At 47.3% G+C, this 19,581-nt stretch overlaps 1 protein-coding gene across 6 annotated transcripts in view; it reads right to left on the bottom strand.

Moving 5' to 3' along the window:
* The window catches only part of LOC148532583 (NACHT, LRR and PYD domains-containing protein 12-like), a 64,067-nt gene that overhangs the window by 20,487 nt on the left and 23,999 nt on the right, over nt 1-19,581 (bottom strand). For 3 of the 6 annotated variants that reach the window (XM_088467632.1, XM_088467631.1, XM_088467630.1), the window contains exons 3-4: nt 17,135-17,224; nt 15,293-15,473 (exon numbers count right to left, since the gene is read on the bottom strand). In XM_088467632.1, the coding sequence (XP_088323758.1) occupies nt 15,293-15,406 (114 nt within the window). In that variant the 5' untranslated portion in view covers nt 15,407-15,473; nt 17,135-17,224. Of the gene's footprint in view, nt 1-1,161; nt 1,359-1,636; nt 1,708-15,292; nt 15,474-17,134; nt 17,225-19,581 lie in introns of those variants that run through there. The other 3 variants (XM_088467634.1, XM_088467633.1, XM_088467635.1) reach the window with 3 other exon arrangements.

The raw sequence follows: 19,581 nt of genomic DNA, 5'->3' as shown, positions 1-19,581 counted from the left end.
GTTACCATCATGTTTAATTACCTATTAATTAGATTGGTATGACAGGAAGTGTATTATGTCTCATATTAGAGGATGTTTCCTGTTGTAGTACTCAAAAAATGTTTTTGGGACCAATCTACTGCATGTTAGTACAGAAGTTTAGGAGTCATATGGGGCTTACTCACCTGGATTAATTTCTGAACATAATATTTGTTTTTTTACTTATGTAAATAATGGGAGCATTATCCGACTGTTCATTGGTATAGTTTTATATATATCTTTTTATATTGATCGTCCATATTTTAGGATACACTAATTGCTTGAATGTTATAATGATTGCTTGGCACTGTAGCACTGAATTAGTTATTTTACTGTTAGTGAGTCCTTTTTGATTTGCAATATACACTTGCTCGATCACTTAGTTTTTTTGTATCACATTATATTCACAGATTATACACTATATGGTGAAGTCCTCCGGGGTTACCATGGGAACCTGACAACAAGAGTCTACCCCCTAGATTGTCTCAGTTGCTAATCCTATTGACGCCACTTCCGGAGTGACGTCTTCGCCGCAACCTGGAAGTGGAGCTTTGGTCGCCGGGGAGACACGTGGGAGAGTCTTCTTTTACAAAATCACTATTCATTTACTGATTACGAGCCTTGGAGTACCGCCCACTTTGTTTTTCTGCATTAGGGGTCCATTGTCCCCCATGGAGGGCACCCAAGTAAGGTCTCTGCATTGAGGGTAGGACGCAGAGGAAGGAGGGTGCGACGGCTTTGCGGCACCACACATAGTATGTTTACTTTTTCAGACGCCTGGCCAGACCCACTTCCCCTTAGTGCCCGGGCCCCATTCAACTCTCAGCGGCCCTGGTTGTGGGACAGCAGGTTTGAAAAACAGCAATCCCATCAGCCCCATCACTGACTCTTTCACCACAATCACAACCAGTTTACACTGCCGAACATGCGCACCGAGGGGGCCGCTGGAGGCGGTACTCTGAAATTCCTTCCAATAGGAAGAAGCGTGCAACTGGGAACTAATGGCATTCACAGATGGTGCCAGGTCCTGGAAGCTAACTTCAAAAACTTTCAGTTTCACGTTTGGGCCCCTAATGATGAGTGGGCCCATTACTTAGAGCTGCGGCAACTAGCGTTGGGCTTAATGAATAGGCCCCTGATTACCTTTCTGTAAGAGTCAAGACCATCATGTTCCACCTTGTTGCTGGCTGCAGTAATGATCACACCGTCTATGCTGCTCTCACTACTCTCGTGCAAATGTTTATGGTATTTTGTGCAAGAGGCGAGAAGGAGCCACTTAAGAACGTCCAGATGCAGCCCTGATAGTACAGTCTCTATACCGTGCAGAAACGTAAATCCGTCTATAATATAAAGCTTCACATCAGTGTCAATTTTTTCCTAAATACTGAATTTGCTAACATTTATACTAATAATACAATACAACCTACAGTATAGCGAGGGAGAGCGTGAGAACAGGAAGAGAGCTGAGTGACTGAGACGTGACGCTTACTTTCTCTTACAGAGGGGTGTTATTATTAGGTCATATTAATTCTCCCTAGTCCCTTGTTACACGATTCACCATCTACCAGACCAGTAAATAAGCATCTACATAACACATTTCACATAAACAAGGATTTACCTCTTACTCTTTTTCGCAGATTCCCACCGCGCTGATCACATGCTGCATATGCTGTATGTGAGGTTAAAGTACTGTGCAAGTCACGTGACCAGTCATACAGGAAAAACACATAGATCATATTACAGCACTACATGCAATGAGGGAATGAGAACTGAAAGTTGCTAGAATCGGCCGCACTTTACTGCTCTGCAAATAAATCTAATTATTATTATTTTTTTTTTAAAGTATGTTCAATAAAGATCCACACAAAACATAGCAAAATATCATACAAAAAGGAACACGGTATCACTGCAAATAGCAATAGAGATACATAATAAAAGTATACAGTAATATAAATGAAACTGTGGGATACAATTTTATGAAGAAAAAGGAAACAGTAACAATTTAGAGAACAGTATGTAAGGGAAAAAAGAAGGAGAAAGGGGACAGCGTGGCTAGAAGACAAAGAATAGAGAGGGGAATGAGGAAAAGAATGGGGGAAATTAGGAGAATGGGGAACTACAGTTGAAAAAGGCCATCCAGGGGCCCCAAACCTGGGACCTTATTCAGAGGCGGCCGTACGGTCTACGACCGCCTCGATGTTTTGCCAGTGCGCATGCGCACGAGGGAGCCGGCTCCCTCGTGCGCATGCGTGAGACCTGCTATGACCGACAGCGCTGGTCGTAGCGGGTCTCTTTCCAAAGGGGGCGAGCTGTCGATGTTGATTGACAGCTCGTCCCGTTTGGAAGGCGGGCCAGGGGGGTGGCAGCCCAAACGGAGGCGTTCCCATGGGAACTCCTACTGTTTGGGGGAGGCCCCACTGACATCACTAGTGATGTCAGTGGAGAGCTTCTGGCTCTGACAGAGCCAGAAGCTCTCCGGGGCTTACGACAAGTGAGACCCTACCCTAGGGTCTCGTCGTAAGCCCCGATGGTCGCGATGGTCTCTGACCATCGCGACCATCATCCGAGCGGTCGTTAGAGCTGTGGGTGTTAACCCACAGCCTAACGACCGCAACAGAGGCGGGCGGTCAGGATGCAAGTGGCCACCCAGTTTCTGAGCGACCGCTTGCATCCTCCGACCGCCTCTGAATGAGGCCCCTTGTCCAAAGACTTGGAGGAATGTTTAAGGATACTGGTCATAAATTCCATACACTGGACCGTTCAGACCCTATTAATAATTGATTGAAGGGAAGGGGGCGATAACTGCTTCCAATCAGCTGCCAGCTGACAGGTGGCCGGTGAGAGAATATGCCTAAGTTAATTATTTTGGTGATAAGTGGCAACTGGGATAGATAAGGGTAAAAGTAAAAAATTTAGGATCCAGAGGGATTGGGAGTTGAATAATCGAAGTGATCAAATTCCTAATGTCTGACCAGAAACCAGTAAGTTTTGGACAACTCCACCAAATGTGGAAGAAAGCGTCTAACGAACAGCCACGCCAGCATCTATCGGACGTATCGGGGGAACATCTTTTTCAACCGGGAGGGGACCAGGTACAATCAATAGAGGATTTGTACACATTCTCCTTTATTCTGACGCAGATTAGAGAGAGGGCCGCCTTTTAGGGGGAGTGGCCGCTCACGACTACAGGGGCATCTGTCGAAGCTGGATTATTGGCTGAGACAAGATCAGTTTAAAATTGAATCGCAGCGACACCATCTTGCAACTGGCCGCAAGATGCCATTTTGCGAATGGCCGCCTAAGCGCCATTTTAGATAAACTCACACTTTAGTACATGTGGCGATAATACTATTATCATCATGCGATTGCATCTGTAACCATCGCCATAAGTTACGGCGATTCACCAAAAGCCCATTTCATGACTTTACGTAGTTTGGGTGCTCTGGATAAAGTGTATATTATTATAATTCCCCTAAAGGATATATTGCATTAGCTAAAACAGAGCAAATGGCCATGTGATAACTAGCCTGTGTAGATAAGCTTCCTGGATAACGTCTGCTCTCACTCCAGGTGGCCCGGCTCGAATACACACCTTACATTAGCAAGCTTCCTGCAATGAAATACCTTCAAAGCCAAGAGTGTTATCTTAGGTTTGGGTCTTGTAGCTGGGCTAATTTGCATTCACACAAGAGTCTGGGAGAATAAAGGACTTTTCTTTTGAGCCTGGGAAAGGTGGGGGCTGCTGAGAGAGGGGGGCGTGTGGAACTAGGCTCAGCATTCCACACTGCTAGGTGTTCACTTAGTAAGTGAGATTTAAGTGCTCCATTTCTCATACACACATTAATACGCACAATTGCGCTGGTAACTAATCGCATATTAGCGAATGCATAAGATCCTGGATGAAAACGCTGGTTGTTAGCTACATGCGCACGCATCTGCCCCAAGTTAACTAGCGTCTTTACATCACACCCCGCATACTTACACATTACATATTCACTTAAAAGGTTTAATAAGCTTTAAAAGGTATAAGATTTAAGTTTGTTCAGTTAGTATAAATGCTGTGAAATAAAGATTATTTGGTAACTAGGGTTTTATACATGCTAAGAAAGCAGTGTTTACTTTCGTACTGATGCGTACTCTTTCAACAGAATTCCGGTATTATTGGTGTGGAGATCGCATCATGCATTCTCAACTTATGGACCGCAGAGACTTCAAGCAACAAAATGTATATTATATGAACAACTGTTAGGATGTTGCATGGGGCGGGAGGGCAGAGACCCCCAGTTGTTGGAGACTGGGTTGAGTCTATTTGAACCAGCCTGTTAAACGCTCTGTAACAGATGCTTCCCCCATGGGAACCAATGGCATAAGCAACAAACTTCTCTATTGTTCTGTCTATTCCGGGGGGGTATAAATATGTGTGCTCCAACACTGGGTTTTTAGTCTTCTTGCTGAATGCTGAGGGACGAGGGGTTTCTTACTGATGCCTAACATCTGGACCAGAAAGCGCTGCATATGTATACTGTACTTGGGTCTGTATAATTCCTTTGCGCCGAATTGTGTATGGATCAATAGTGTGTAACTGACTGTACTTTTACTTGAATACTACTTTGTGCTTTGGAACCACACGTTCCAAGTCTGGAGTCTTTATTTACTGTATGACTGCGAACGCAAAATAGCGTCATCCTTAGAGGTTTATAGGTAGGATATTAGAAGGTGTAGGCAGGGGTATATAGAGGTGCAAATATAGATTCCTTAGTCCATCACTCGGGCGGCACAGGGGCGCTGCTATCGCTGGAGCCAGCCCTGGTGACATACCTCCGCTTCGGGTAACAGAGGCCATCGTCGCCACCTCCCTGCCCACAAACGGCAGCAGACTGCCAATCACTGACAGTCTGCTGCCAGTTTATGTGCGGGATCGTAGACCCGTTCTGCACATGCGCAGATTCCCGATCACTGGTAATCTGCATTCAGCAGTGGCTGAATAAGACCCTAAGCCAGTATCGCTGAGGCAACCGGATTATCAGTAACAACCGGCTATAGAAAATAATTTTTCACTAGTTGTTAATAGACACCAAGGACTTCATTCAGAGCCGCTCGCAAAATGCGAGCGCTCGCTCTGAATGAGGGCGGCCGCATGAAAAAAAATGATCCGGCCTCCTGGCCGCTCGCTAGGCTGTGGGTTACCACCCACAGCCTTAACGAGCGGCCAGGATGATGGTCGCAATGGTCAAGACCATCGCGACCATCGGGGCGTGCAATGAGACCCTTGAGGTATTGTCTCGTCTGCCGCAAGCCCCAGAGAGCTTTCGGCTCTAATAGAGCCGGAAGCTCTCCCACTGACATCACTGGTGATGTCAGTGGGGCCGCCCACATACGGCAAGCGTTCGCTTGGGAACGCCTCCATTTGTGAAACCACCCCAACCTACAAAACGGGGCACGCTGTCGATCAACATCGGCAGCCGCCCCTTTTGAAGCGAGCCACGGAGCAAGAGAATTTCTCTCTCGCTCCGGGGCTTGCGCACGCACAGTGCGGCCGCTGCGCGTGCGCACAGCCAAACATCAACCCGCTTGCGAGCGCTCAGGCGCTTGCGAGCGGGTCTGAATGAGACCCCAAATCTATATAATCCCAAGGCCTCTTTCTTCATTTTCAACAATTCTCATTTTAGTATTTCTAACACATGAAGATCTTGCAGAAAAGAATGACTAAATATAACCCCTTTCTCTTCTCTTTTTACTGAAATTCTCCAAATAAATACAAATAAAATATCAGAGTAATAGTCAGGCACGTACACAGATTATCAAGAAAACATCAAGAGCTCGGAAAAAGAAATCCCTGGCACAATAGTAATAAATCTGCAATATCATATATTACTCAGTCGATGACCATTTAGTGGTGGGTCCATTTCATGGATTTTTTTGGAAGGGAGCACCGTGCTTTAAAGCATTGTTATGGGGGAGATGTATCAGGCAGTGCAAAAAGTGGAGAAGTTGCCATTAGCAACCAATCTATTGGGCATGTGCAGATGTCTGCAAACAAACGGTGTCTGATTGCCTCCTCACAGTGCCCAACTTAGATGGCTGCCAGAAGGTCAGAGGACAGCTGCTGTGGTAAGCCATGATTGGAACATCAGTCACGGAGGATGGGTGTTACGGACAGCTAAACATGGTGCCCGCATCAGAGTAGCGGCCTCAGCATAAGTTTGTCGCTAACCCTCTTCAACAAGTTAATTAACATACATAGAGTTCAACTACACTCTAATGTGTTAGAAGCAAAAAGACAGGAATAAAAAGGTCTGTTACTGTACGGTATGTAAGAAAATGATGAAGCTGATGGGTGAGACTGGCACTAGGCAAATGAACATCTCAAGATCACTTCTTAGAAACTGCTCTGAAACCCTTAACGTGCATGCGCATTCCCAAAGCTGCAGGAGCAGGTGGGGCGTAGCCAATTGGGGATGTGGAAATGCCCCGTCGCAGGGGCAGATTAAGAAAGGAGGGTGCTGTCTGCAGGGACGGACTGGGGCTGTATTTCAGCCCTGGCAGTCCGCCCCTGCACTCGCGTGTGAAGGGGGCGTGGTTAAATCAAGGGGGCATTCGAGTCACGGGGGCTGGCCTCGCGGCACATCCCCGTCTCTCCCCGGCCCAGCACAGCAGCCGCCGGCCCATCCATGCCTCCACCCCTTCCGTCTCCGTGATATTATAGTGATTCCGGAGCCGTGGGGTGGACTCTTCCTTTCCCCCTTCTCGAGCCGGTCCTTAGGCCATCGGCCCTTCTGGCATATGCCAGAAGTGTCCAGTGGCCAGTCCGGCCCTGGCTGTGGGCAGTCTGTGCGGGCCCCCTCTTCTCTCCCTGGCGCAGTTGCAAGTAGACAGTAGACTGGTACAGTGCCAGTCTACTGCGCATGCACAAGTCTCCAGGAACATGGTGCCCGTGTGGGACTCTGCGGTAAGTATACTAAACGGGTGCAGGGTGTGACCCAGGGGCTCGTGTGCTCCAAACACCCTGAACCCATTATAGACACTACAACACCATGGGGTTCCTTATGTAGAAGCTAAGCATTCTTAGGGGGGGGGGGGCGTGGCACTGCCAGTATGTGGGGCATGGCTGAGCCTCACCGGCCTCTCCCAGACCCAGGCCCCAGAAAGGCAATTTGTACTTTACCCCTCCAACACGTATGCAGCTTAGGCACTACCGATATGATCGCTCACATGATCATGCACATTCCAATGCCTGAATAGGACGTACAATAGGCTACCAAGATTTCACCTGCCCCGGTTGTATATTCCGCTGAAGTAACTACAGCAAATGGGTCCTGTAAAGCGGCCGGAGAGCAACTCTCAATTCACTAGCCGGAGACATAACCAACATTGCCGCCGGGACACTTACAGAGTACGTACTGGATGGCGGTGACGCAGCTTCCGCCAGACACAATACAGCATACACCTACAGGCCGGCTGCAGTACGCTCCAGCATTTTAGCTGCTGCAGGCACTACTGAAGCAGTTCCCCTCCTCGCCTTCATGGCACGGGATGGAGTTGGCTTAGCGCAGGCACGGAGATGGTCCATCGTATGGAAGTGTCGCAGGCATGTCTGAGAAAGTGGTTGCCAACACAGACGCTCATCCACTCACATAAAAGGCCGTACTGGGACAGAGACACTGAAACTGCTATAGTGCTGGAACCACTGAAGGTAGCTGTGTTACAGGGTGTACGGACGCTGACAGTTAGAGTCTCAGGGGCTGATTCAGACCCGTTCACTAGCGCTGTGCGCTGGCAAGCGGCCCGATGGTTAGTGTATGTGCACGCGCAGAACGTAAACTACTCTGTGCGATCGTATCCCACTCACTCGACCAGCAAAGGCAGCCCAGTGTAATGAGTGACGGGAGAGGCCGTTTGTGGGTGGTAACAGGGGAAGGACACTGATAACGGGGGAGTGAAGGTGCGAACGCAGGCGTGCCAGGGTGTTTCAACGCCGTTTTTAAGGCGTACACAATTAACAGGCAGTGTCACATGCCTGTTTTTTACACTGAAGTCCTCGCAGGGCTTGCGGAAGGGGAAGGCTACCGCAAGTGCTGCATTCACTACCGATGGTGCTCGATGTATCAATGTTTTAATACACTTCCTGGAGATGACGTGCGCTAGTGGGCGTCTCTACATACGCTAGTGGGTGTCTGCATACTCCCATGACGTCAAATTTGCATACGCTGGATGCGAGCGATCACATCTTGCGAACGGGTCTGAATCAGGTCCTCAGTCCTTGCAGTCATACGCACAAGGGAAGGGCTTGTAGCTGCATTTGCATAACGTGGCAGACGGGCGAACGCCAATAGATGCAGGCTGACCACATCTGTATCCCCCTGTGAATCAGGCCCAAAAATCACCTTCTTCCCAGGGCACAGCACCCTAGTTCTGCCAACATCCAGGCTGCAGCGTTATACATCTGCGTATAGCAAGGAGGACACTTTGTAGGACTGTAATATAGAATGTACATTTCTTCATCGTGTTCCATAAACAGTAACATTCCTTCCTCAGGATGTAAGTCCATGTTACACTCGGTCTGCCCCTGAAATGCGTGGCGTGCGTCCAAACAGCATACCTGCAGCACACATAGATCTATTCTAGATTAACTGTACGACATCTGGACAAGCACTAAATCCGGAGATTCACAGACACAACTGGTTTAGAGCAGACGATCCATGCAAGGGGGGCATGCATTCTGCAGCATGGCATTGCTAGAGACATCCTCAGATCTCTCTGCATGTACAAAAGATACGAGGATGCGACGGACGGCCTGTGGGAGTGCGCATCGGCATCCCGATAGTGGGTACACACTAGACGATTTGAACGATTTGTCGTTCCGATGCGTCAGAATATCGCCCAAATCGCTCAAGATATCGTCTAGTGTGTACTTGCAAATATGAAAGATTTTCGATCCAAAATCAGAACCTATAGATTTCTTCAGATGGTGTCAGCCATTGCGTCCTGAAGGCTACACAAAGGAGAGGGGTCCATCAGCACGTGCGCATTGTGATGACCGCGCATATTCAGTAACGCAGGCGGACCAGTAAGTAAAGTGATCCCATTAGCAGGGCCGCCAAGAGTTGGCCAGGGCTTGGTTGAAAGGGGTGTGGCTTAATCACGGGAGGTGTGGTCACACCGCCTTAAGAAGAAAAAAAAACAGTTGCAGCTCTGCTGTGGAGGGGGGCGCTGTGAGCCCCTCAGCCCAGCGCAAATCCACGTGGAGGGGCACGATGAGGATGATTGCTCCCCCACACAGCCAGAGAAGACTGCAGCAGCAAGCACTCCCTTTGCAGTTCAGCACAGCTGACAGGGAGAAGGGGGGGGGGGCGTGATTAGTACCCCCCCCCTCTTAGCGCCCATGCCCATTGGCCATCCCTGTACTACTGTCACATCGCAGGGACGGGTTCCTGCCGGAGCCCCTGTCCCCGCATGGGTTTACTACTACTTCCCAGCAATCATTTTTTTTTTTTTACTAAGTGGTTATAAGAAATGATAATTATCGGGACCAACGCTGATAACTCTGATGCACATTTTTACAACACGCCTTCATCATGGCAAAATAATATGCCCATATGTTCCCATTCCGGACTTAAATTGTCATTCACCATTTCCAAGGCTGGAAAGATTTGTGGCCTAGGGCTCGCTGTGAATCAGGGCGTTGTTTTTTTCTTTTTTTAGAGCGGCCTCCTGGCACTTCACTGCATTAGGCCCCACCGCCTACCCGTGCACCCACAAATTGCAGCATTATGTCAACAAGGGGGCGGGGGCTCCATAGAGAGCCACTGTCGTGTCCATGAATCAGTGGCAGCGAGACTGTGCTTTGATGCCGACGGGACCGGAAGCCGGCCAGGGTGAGTGGCCAGGTTCCTGTCAATAGTTTTGCCAGTGAGGGAGCCCCTGGACGACCGCCCCGTTCACCCCTCCTATAATCCGACCCTGCCCTTGCGGACAGTCTGACCAGCTGCAGACTCGGCAGCTCACCTGACACGCAGAGGGCTCTCATGCTGTGTAGGAGATCGCTAGGGCTTATTTATGCACGCCATGTAACGGCGTTTAAATGGTTAGACACACCTGCGTTTTTTCAGACAACCTCCAAACGCTGACTACGCGTCAGTCACTTTGCGATGGGATCCTCTGTGCGTCCACAATCACTGCGCACGTGCAGAGCGGCCTATATGTATGCACAATGGCAAATAATCGCTCGATCTGCGTGAAAATCGCATTAGCGTCTCCAAATCAGGCCGTAGGTTTTTACAGTGACTGCTCCATGTTTCGTGTCTCCGGTTTCAGCTGTCTCACCTCTTTCCAACCATACACCACCACCGGTAGTGGCACAGAAACACCAGTCGCCGAAGGCGGTTTCTTTTTAGGTAATTGATAAAGATCTGCCCTTACAATAATCACATGCACTTTACCAACCAGCAGCTACAAATTACTAATCCATCCCCTTATGTATAAAGTATCACACACCCCTTAGACCAGGGATGGGGAACCTCAGGCCCGAGGGCCGTATAAGGCCCTCGTAATCATTTGGTCTGGCCCTCTGAGCTTTTTTCTGCTAGCCTCATCTGGCCAGCATGGTGCCTAGAATGGCACCCTGCAGCCAGGATCTATGCAGCAGTACTGCCTGGGGCGTCCTTAGGATGCTTCACATGGTCACACCGCTGCCCTTACAGCTCCCAGAACATCCTCAGGATGCTCCGGGCATTGCTGTAATCACTGGCAATTGTGGCCCCGCCCCCTGTGATGTCACACAGAGGGGCGTGGCCTGCACCAGGCCCGCAAATAATGTTCTTTATATCAAAATGGCCCGCGGCAGAAAAAAGGTTCCCCACCCCTGCCTTAGATTATAAATTCATTCCAGTTAGGGCAGAGGTCAGGGAACTATTTTACCCCAAAATATATTTAGATACGCCGACGTTACCCACGTGATTTGAAAGGAAGGAAATCATATAGTAATGCCCCCATATAGTGCCAATTGTACAAAAAAAAAAAAAAAAAACACTTACCTTAATCCCCGCTCCGGCATCCGCCGACGTCCTGTCCGCCCGGCTGCTCCTCGGAACCATAGGAGAGACGTCATGACGTTTTTCCCATAGTGCGCATGGAGAGAGGAGGGAGCTGGAGTTCAGAAGAGAAATCCAGCCTCCGGCTAACGTGGCGTTGCAGGGAAGGAGCAGGGCGCCCGCTGGTAATAGCATCTCAGCGGGCATCCGGCTTAGAGCCTTCCTGCGGCACAGCCGGGCATGCATATGAATCATTCTATAATATAGAATGATTAATATGCATGCCCGGCTGTCCGTCCATTACCCCCAGGAATTTCATTTTTACCCCATGTGGGGTAATTTACCCCTGTTCCCCAACCACGGAGTTAGGGCCATATTTACCTTCTACTGCAAATCTTTCAAATTCATTTGTGTGTCCTTAATATGCAGATCTGTGTAGTACTGTATGTCAGCACTTTATCATTAAAAGAGAATAAATCACAGCACTCTTTAAAATGCTTTTGTCATAGCTTCAGGCTTTTTCCCCAAACGAACCGATGGGTAGTGAACGCAAAGTGGGGTGTGGCTTACTAGGTCAACATTGACCATGTCGACATGATAGGATGTGGACAAAGCGTTCCTGGCCTTGTGGTCTTTGCCCAGCGGCAGTGGCGGCTTCCAGGTCCTAGCGGTGATGTGATGAGCAGTTCCAGTCGAGTCATCTGCCACACCAGTGTTCCCGTAAGTACAGTGCCCCTAGCCTATCCTAATCTCCCCCTTCCCCCCCAATGCCTAATTTTTACATGGTAACACCACCCAGCGTGGCTACAGATTTTAGGGGAAATGTATCAAACCTTCGAGAGAGAAAGTGGAGAAGTTCCCCATGGAAACCAGCTTCTAGCTATCATTTATCTAACATAGTCTATGACATGACAGTCAGACACCGATTGTTGCTTACCTAAACATTTGATGGAGGTAATTAGGTTTAGAAGTTGCATGGAGTTCTACCTAATTACCGGAGGAATTCACCATTCCTCCTCTCCATAACTATTCCGGAAAGCTGTCATTTTTAGGTAATAGATAGTTTTCCCGCTCTACACTAACTTACCGCAGCTGGAATCCGTGCTGCACATGCGCTGTTACATCTGTAAACCCAGCACATGCGCAGCACTGCCTACAGCCGCGGTAATTTTGTGTCCCCCTCAGCCCCCCCCCCTCCCATCACCTCCCCCCCGTCCCCGCACACCTGCCCGCTGCAGCGCTTCCAGTGACTGGTTTGACAGGTTATCCCAGCAGACCCCAGTACAGTTTTTTTTTTTGTAAAGTGTTTTTTTTCTAAACTTTATTGTGTTCTGCTGGGAGGACACAGTGTCCGAGCAGCCACTTGAGCCAGAAGACGGACCAGAGCGCCGGAGGGAGACGCCGGGGGACCTGCACATGCTGACACAAGTGTCACCTGCTATCCGCCACCTCACAGTGGCGAATAGTAACTCAAATTCCGAAAATACATAATTCTCGGAATTTGATGATTACCATAATTTCCATATCCCCATACAATGTACTAATGTATGGGGAGTGTGGAAATTAACGCAGGGGGACTTAACACAGGAGATATCAGTGATATCTCATGTGTTAAGTCTCTTCATGAATACTAAAATAACAACGTTAATTAAGGAAAATGTCCTTAAAAACTTTATTTTATAGTGTTGATGAATAGGCCGCTAAGTCAGTGGTACTTGCACTCTTCACAACAAGAGGGGTTCCATGCTCGTACTCCTAATCATCCTCTAATAAACGTAATAGATTTTTATGGCAACCATATATGGTTATCTGGGATGTAGTTAATTTGTGTACTCGTGGCAAGGGCGCACAACTTTTCTACAACATGCAACCTGGGAGAAATGCATGAAAAGTAGGGAACCCACCCTGGACCCCGAAAATCTGACAACAGAGATAGCGGGACCATATAGAAGGCTCTCAGTGGCCATAAGGAGCACCAATAATTTAAACAGCAAAGGGCTGATTTTTGTACTTTGTATTAATAGAGGAAAATGCTAGCAAGCAGGTTGTTTTCAGCAAATTAATGTCTTTCCAGCATTTTGGGGTACAGAAAAGGTCTGTATACTGATTTCTCATTATTTTTATTAAAAAAGTCTGTAAAAAATTGGATGGAATACTTTTACCTCTCATCTGGTAGTTCAAAAAAAAACCCTCCCAGTATTATATAATTTAACTCATTGAGCTTTTTACAGTAACTCACCTGAATCTGACATGTCTTTTGGTTAAATTATGCCATTTAAAACCTTCCAAGTGCATGATTAATCATTGGGAGGGGTGTACTGGAGGTTCTGCACTGTGTGCCTGATTCAGACCTGCTTGCTAGCGCTGTGCGCTCGCAAGCGGCCCTATGGTTTGCGAACGTGCATGCTTCGTTCTGCTCGTGCGCGAACTACTCTGTGCGATCGCAGGCTGCTCGCTCGCCCAGCAAAGACAGCCCAGTGAAATGAGTGACAGGAGAGGCCGTTTGTGGGTGGTAACAGGGGCAGGACACTAATAACGGGGGTGTGGAGGTGCGAACGCAGGCGTGCCTCGGTGTTTCAACGCCGTTTTTAAAGGAGTGCATAATTAACAGGCAGCGTCATAGTACACGTCACATGCCTGTTTTTTACACTGAAGTCCTCGCAGTGCTTGCGGCTGAGTAAGGCAACCACAAGCGCTGCGATCGCTACCGATGGTGCTCGATGTACCAATGTTTTAATACACTTCCTGGAGATGACGTGCGCTAGTGGGCGTCTCCACATACGCTAATGAGTGTCTGCATACACAGAGCAATCGCTCGCACAGCCAAAGTGGGTGTGCTTTTGCCTTGGCGAGCGATCGCTTCCCATGCCGCCACATTGAAAAATTTGCATACGCTGGATGCGAGCGATCGCATCTAGCGAGCGGATTGGAATCAGACCCGGTGTCCCAACATTTTTAACCCTAGAATATTTTCCCTACCTTTTTACCTGCCCAGATGGGTGTGCAAAAAATAAAAATAAAAATCCAAAATAATCAATGCAAGTTTTTGGAATTGGAGCGCAAATTTTAATTCGCTGTGCAAGTTCGCCGTAGCTCGCAGGACATTGCTGGCATATTGTGTCTGCCATACATCTGTCACATGGGGAGGTCATGGGACAGGGTCAGAGCATTCGAAGCAGCGCCATTTCCACAATCCCGGTTGCAGATTTCAAGCACCAATAATTTAAACAGTAAAATCAGCCACCAAGTCCCAGTGGCTGTAACCCCCTGAAATCCAATACTGAGCACACAGAGACAGACACGACTGCATGCAACGTCAAATACAACCAAACAGATCAGTTTTTGACTCTTTAATGTTTTTGTTTTTATATTACATTTTCAATAGCTCCTAACCAATCAGGCACAAGTCAGGTTATCTTTCTTAAAGCAAAGAGTAATATTAAAAGGTTAAGTAATGTAAGTGCAGGCATCAAGCTAAATGTAATATAGATTGCAGCAGGGGAGGGCAATGGAATGTATAAAGGTAGGGAAGGGCTGGAGCAGTACGTGAGGTATTTATAACATGGTGGCTGACATGTACGTAGGGCCAGTCTTGAAGGGAATTGGTCAACAACAAAATCATCCCAAATACATAATAACCAAACCTGGTTTCGAAAAAAAAAAAAAAAAAAGTAAAAAAAAAAATGCTGCTTTAAATCCCGCAGCTACAACGCTGAAATCTCAGCGCTCTGCGCAGCTCGTGCCCCATTACATTCGCGCACACACGTCCTTCAGCACAGCTAGGATACACAACATTCCACCTCCGAATTCAGTACAGAGGCGCTTACTCTACCTCCGCCCATGCGGATTCCGGTACCCAAAACTCTGGCATTAAGCCCGTCCACTCCAACTGCGACCCCAGTGTCAAACCCCAGTCCAAGTTTAGTTTTGACTGGTCCAACGGAGGCAGACACACTGATTACCTCTGCCGTGGCCAGAGCTCTAATTCCGCTCACATCAGCTTTGACGCCAGCCGATGCACTGACAGCGGTGACCCCATAAGACACTGGAGGCACATTAATGGATATAGACCCTAATTCCACCTCACAAGGGTCAGTAGAGACAGATATACTGGATAATTCTCCCCCCACCATGGCATTAGCCTCCAGGTCCCTCAGACTAAATTTTGCACCAGCTGATACATTAGCAACTTTAGATTCAAGTGCCACCCCTTGTTTGTGCATCTTGACTCTCCCTACGCCAACCTCTGCTCTAACTCCGGCTCCATGAGGATCATTGTAGGTGTCAACCTCATCATAAATGTCGTCTACGTGAGTATATTCCTTGTAGAAGTCCGGGCCAGGTTTCAGGACTGCCATATGTGCAGAGAGTGGTTCCTCTGGATTTTGTTTTCCTTAATATGTCCCAAAGGTTCTCTCTTTTGTTCTGTAAAGAAAGAAATTATGTTTTACTGTAACTACTAGCAACTGATTATATACACAACAGCCAGGGATACATCCTAATATAAAGACAGATAAGACACAGACCTCAACCCTCCTCCTAATACACAGACATTAGGGACACACCACCCCTCCTCCTAATACAGACACCCACACTGACCTCTCCACTCCTCCTAATATAGAGGCACCAGGACACAGACCCTCTATGCTCCTCCTAATACACAGACATCAGGACACCGACCTCTGCTCCTCCTAATACACAAGCACCAGGACACCACCCCCTCCTCTCCTAATACACAGGCACCAGGACACACCACCCCCTCTCCTACTACACACTCACCAGGAAACACAGACCTCTCTGCTCCTCCTAATACACAAGCACCAAGACACAGACCACTCTCCGCTCCTCCTAATACACAGGCAGCAGGATTCACTGACATCTCTACTCCTCCCAATACAAAACTTCAGCTCACACTGATCAATGTTTTGTGCGACAGAGTCAGAGTCTGTGTAAACAGGGCTCCGACGTAGCGTCTGCGGCTTTTCCTCATGCCAAGTTCAGTTGTGCTTCATCTGTGACTTTATACATGTACACAACAAATGCGGATTACCAGCAAGCGAGGACACAGCTGTAATTTCTAATGGATCTCTTCCACCTAGCGCAGGGCTAGTGCAAGTGCCAATACGAATGTCTGTTACAGCGGCTGGCCTAAAGACACGCGGCACGGCTTGCCGATGCGGACCGTGTATTCACCGCACAGATTCTTGCGGATATTGATTCAAATGGAACCAGGTTACACAAAGTTATTATAGGATAAGCAGGAATAAGGGGTACATTTACTAAAGTGAGCGTTTTTAGAAGTGGAGGTGTTGCCCATAGAAACCAACCAGATTCTAGCCATTATCTGCTAGAAGGTGCTAGATAAATGTTAAAGTAGAATCTGATTGGTTGCTATGGGCAACATCTCCACTTCTAAAAATGCTCACTTTAGTAAATATACCCCCAAGAGTGTCTTTGTTTCTTGTAGGGCTTATCTCACACACTGTTATCTTAGTAGTGCGCCCAAGAAGGCTGCCTCAACCGGTAAACCCGTAGATTGGATGAAAATACTTGGAACTGACATTTATGCAAGGGCTCTGCTTCTACCTTTAGTATGCTGCAACTTCTCCATTTTGGGTCATCTCTTGTAAGCGTTGCCATCCACGGTAACCTAAGTAATGCACCCAATATGGCTGCTTCGCCTGGTTCCTTTTGTGGGTGGGTTATGTAACCTGTGGAATTTATTACCCAAAATGGCTGCACCAACCCTGCATTAAGTTCATTGGCCCCGTTATGTTCATTCGGTTTCAGTTTGTTTTCTTCTGGCTGTAATACTAATCCTCTGTGCTATGCTTTCGATGCTTGTAACGAGACTTTGAGCCCTGCTGATGAAGAGCGCTATATAAATAAAACTATTATTAAGTTCAGGACCTAAGTGGTTAATGACCCTCTCAGCAACTAAGTGAAGTATTAAGAATTAGTTACGGATTAGTTTATCCATGAATCAGTGAGGGGTATAGGTGTATGGCTGCACTTTCTGCCTGTTATTTTTATATGTGTACCCCCCCACAAAGCGAAGCACACTTGTGTGTATCACTGTAACTCACCTTCTTCCCAGGGCACAGCACCCCAATTCTGCCAATATCCAGGCTGCAGCGTTACAAATCTGGTTGTAGCAAGGACGACACGTTATAGACCTGCAATATATATATATATAATGCACATTTCTCAATAGTGTTCCATAAACATTAACATTCCTTCTTAAGGACCTTAGCCCAGTCTGCCCCTGAAATGCGTGGCATTTGCCCAATCGCATACCCGCTGCAACCAAATATCTGGATTATGTTTCAGACATCTGACATCTACATATATTACAGAGCAATAGACACAACAGGTATAAAGTAGATTGTTAATATAAAGAGAATTTATGACATGACACCATGAGATCCCCCAATACGCAAACTTTAGGGGTCACCAGTAGGACGATAAGTCAGGTAAAGTACGGTTGCAATATTACTAATCATCTTGGTGTAGTAGGAAGCCGTCCTGCAGAATAGTGTGTTCTCACATTTTGGGGTGTTAGCGGGCACAGAGTTCAAGGTAGAGAAACAAAAAAGAAGCGATTCCCCTGAAAGTACAGTTTACGTGTGCCAAGTGTGATTTGGTTGTGAGGCGAGGAGTTAGACACTTACCCCCAGAGCGTCCCGAGATCTTCTTGCAGACTCCCAGCTCTGGTGCTCTCCCTCTATTTATAAAGGACCCAGGGGCAAATGAGTCTAGTAATTTAATACGAGACACTTGTATATCTGAGTGCGACTGAGTCTCTGAACCTGTACACGAAGTGCTACAATGTAGTGGCCGCAGCTAATTCTAAGTTTCGTTGTGGTTCATTTAGACTCAGGAGCACACAGATATACAGGTGTCACATATCACATTACTCAGCACAGTCTCCTATATACAGACTCAGGAGCACACAGATATACAGGTGTCACATATCACATTACTCAGCGCAGTCTCCCATATAAAGACTCAGGAGCACACAGATATACAGGTGTCACATATCACATTACTCAGCGCAGTCTCCTATATACAGACTCAGGAGCACACAGATATACAGGTGTCACATATCACATTACTCAGCGCAGTCTCCCATATAAAGACTCAGGAGCACACAGATATACAGGTGTCACATATCACATTACTCAGCACAGTCTCCTATATACAGACTCAGGAGCACAAAGATATACAGGTGTCACATATCACATTACTCAGCGCAGTCTCCTATATACAGACTCAGGAGCACACAGATATACAGGTGTCACATATCACATTACTCAGCGCAGTCTCCTATATACAGACTGAGGAGAACACAGATCTACAGGTGTCACATATCACATTACTCAGCACAGTCTCCATATACAGCGTCAGGAGCACACAGATATACAGGTATCACATTACTCAGCGCAGTCTCCTATATACAGACTCAGGAGCACACAGATATACAGGTGTCACATATCACATTACTCAGCACAGTCTCCCATATACAGACTCAGGAGCACACAGATATACAGGTGTCACAGATCACATTACTCAGCACAGTCTCCCATATACAGACTCAGGAGCACACAGATATACAGGTGTCACATATCACATTACTCAGCGCAGTCTCCATATACAGACTCAGGTGTACAAAGATATACAGGTATCACAAATCACATTACTCAGCGCAGTCTCCATATACAGACTCAGGTGTACACAGATATACAGGTGTCACATATCACATTACTCAGCGCAGTCTCCTATATACAGACTCAGGAGCACACAGATATACAGGTGTCACATATCACATTACTCAGCGCAGTCTCCAATATACAGACTCAGGAGCACACAGATATACAGGTGTCACATATCACATTACTCAGCACAGTCTCCTATATACAGACTCAGGAGCACACATATATACAGGTGTCACATATCACATTACTCAGCACAGTCTCCCATATACAGACTCAGGAGCACACAGATATACAGGTGTCACATATCACATTACTCAGCGCAGTCTCCATATACAGACTCAGGAGCACACAGATATACAGGTGTCACATATCACATTACTCAGCACAGTCTCCTATATACAGACTCAGGAGCACACAGATATACAGGTGTCACATATCACATTACTCAGCAGTCTCCCATATACAGACTCAGGAGCACACAGATACACAGGTGTCACATTACTCAGCACAGTCTCCCATATACAGACTCAGGAGCACACAGATATACAGGTGTCACATCCCATTACTCAGCGCAGTCTCCCATATACAGCCTCAGGAGCACACAGATATACAGGTGTCACATATCACATTACTCAGCACAGTCTCCCATATACAGACTCAGGAGCACACAAGTATACTGGTGTCACATATCACATTACTCAGTGTAGTCTCCCATATACAGACTCAGGTGTACACAGATATACAGGTGTCACATATCACATTACTCAGCACAGTCTCCCATTTACAGACTGAGGAGCACACAGATATACAGGTGTCAC

This window comes from Taudactylus pleione, unplaced genomic scaffold (assembly GCF_031769625.1).
Source record: "Taudactylus pleione unplaced genomic scaffold, aTauple2 ptg000073l, whole genome shotgun sequence".
Classification (NCBI taxonomy): domain Eukaryota; kingdom Metazoa; phylum Chordata; class Amphibia; order Anura; family Myobatrachidae; genus Taudactylus; species Taudactylus pleione.
This window is presented reverse-complemented; position numbering and strand designations above follow the sequence as displayed.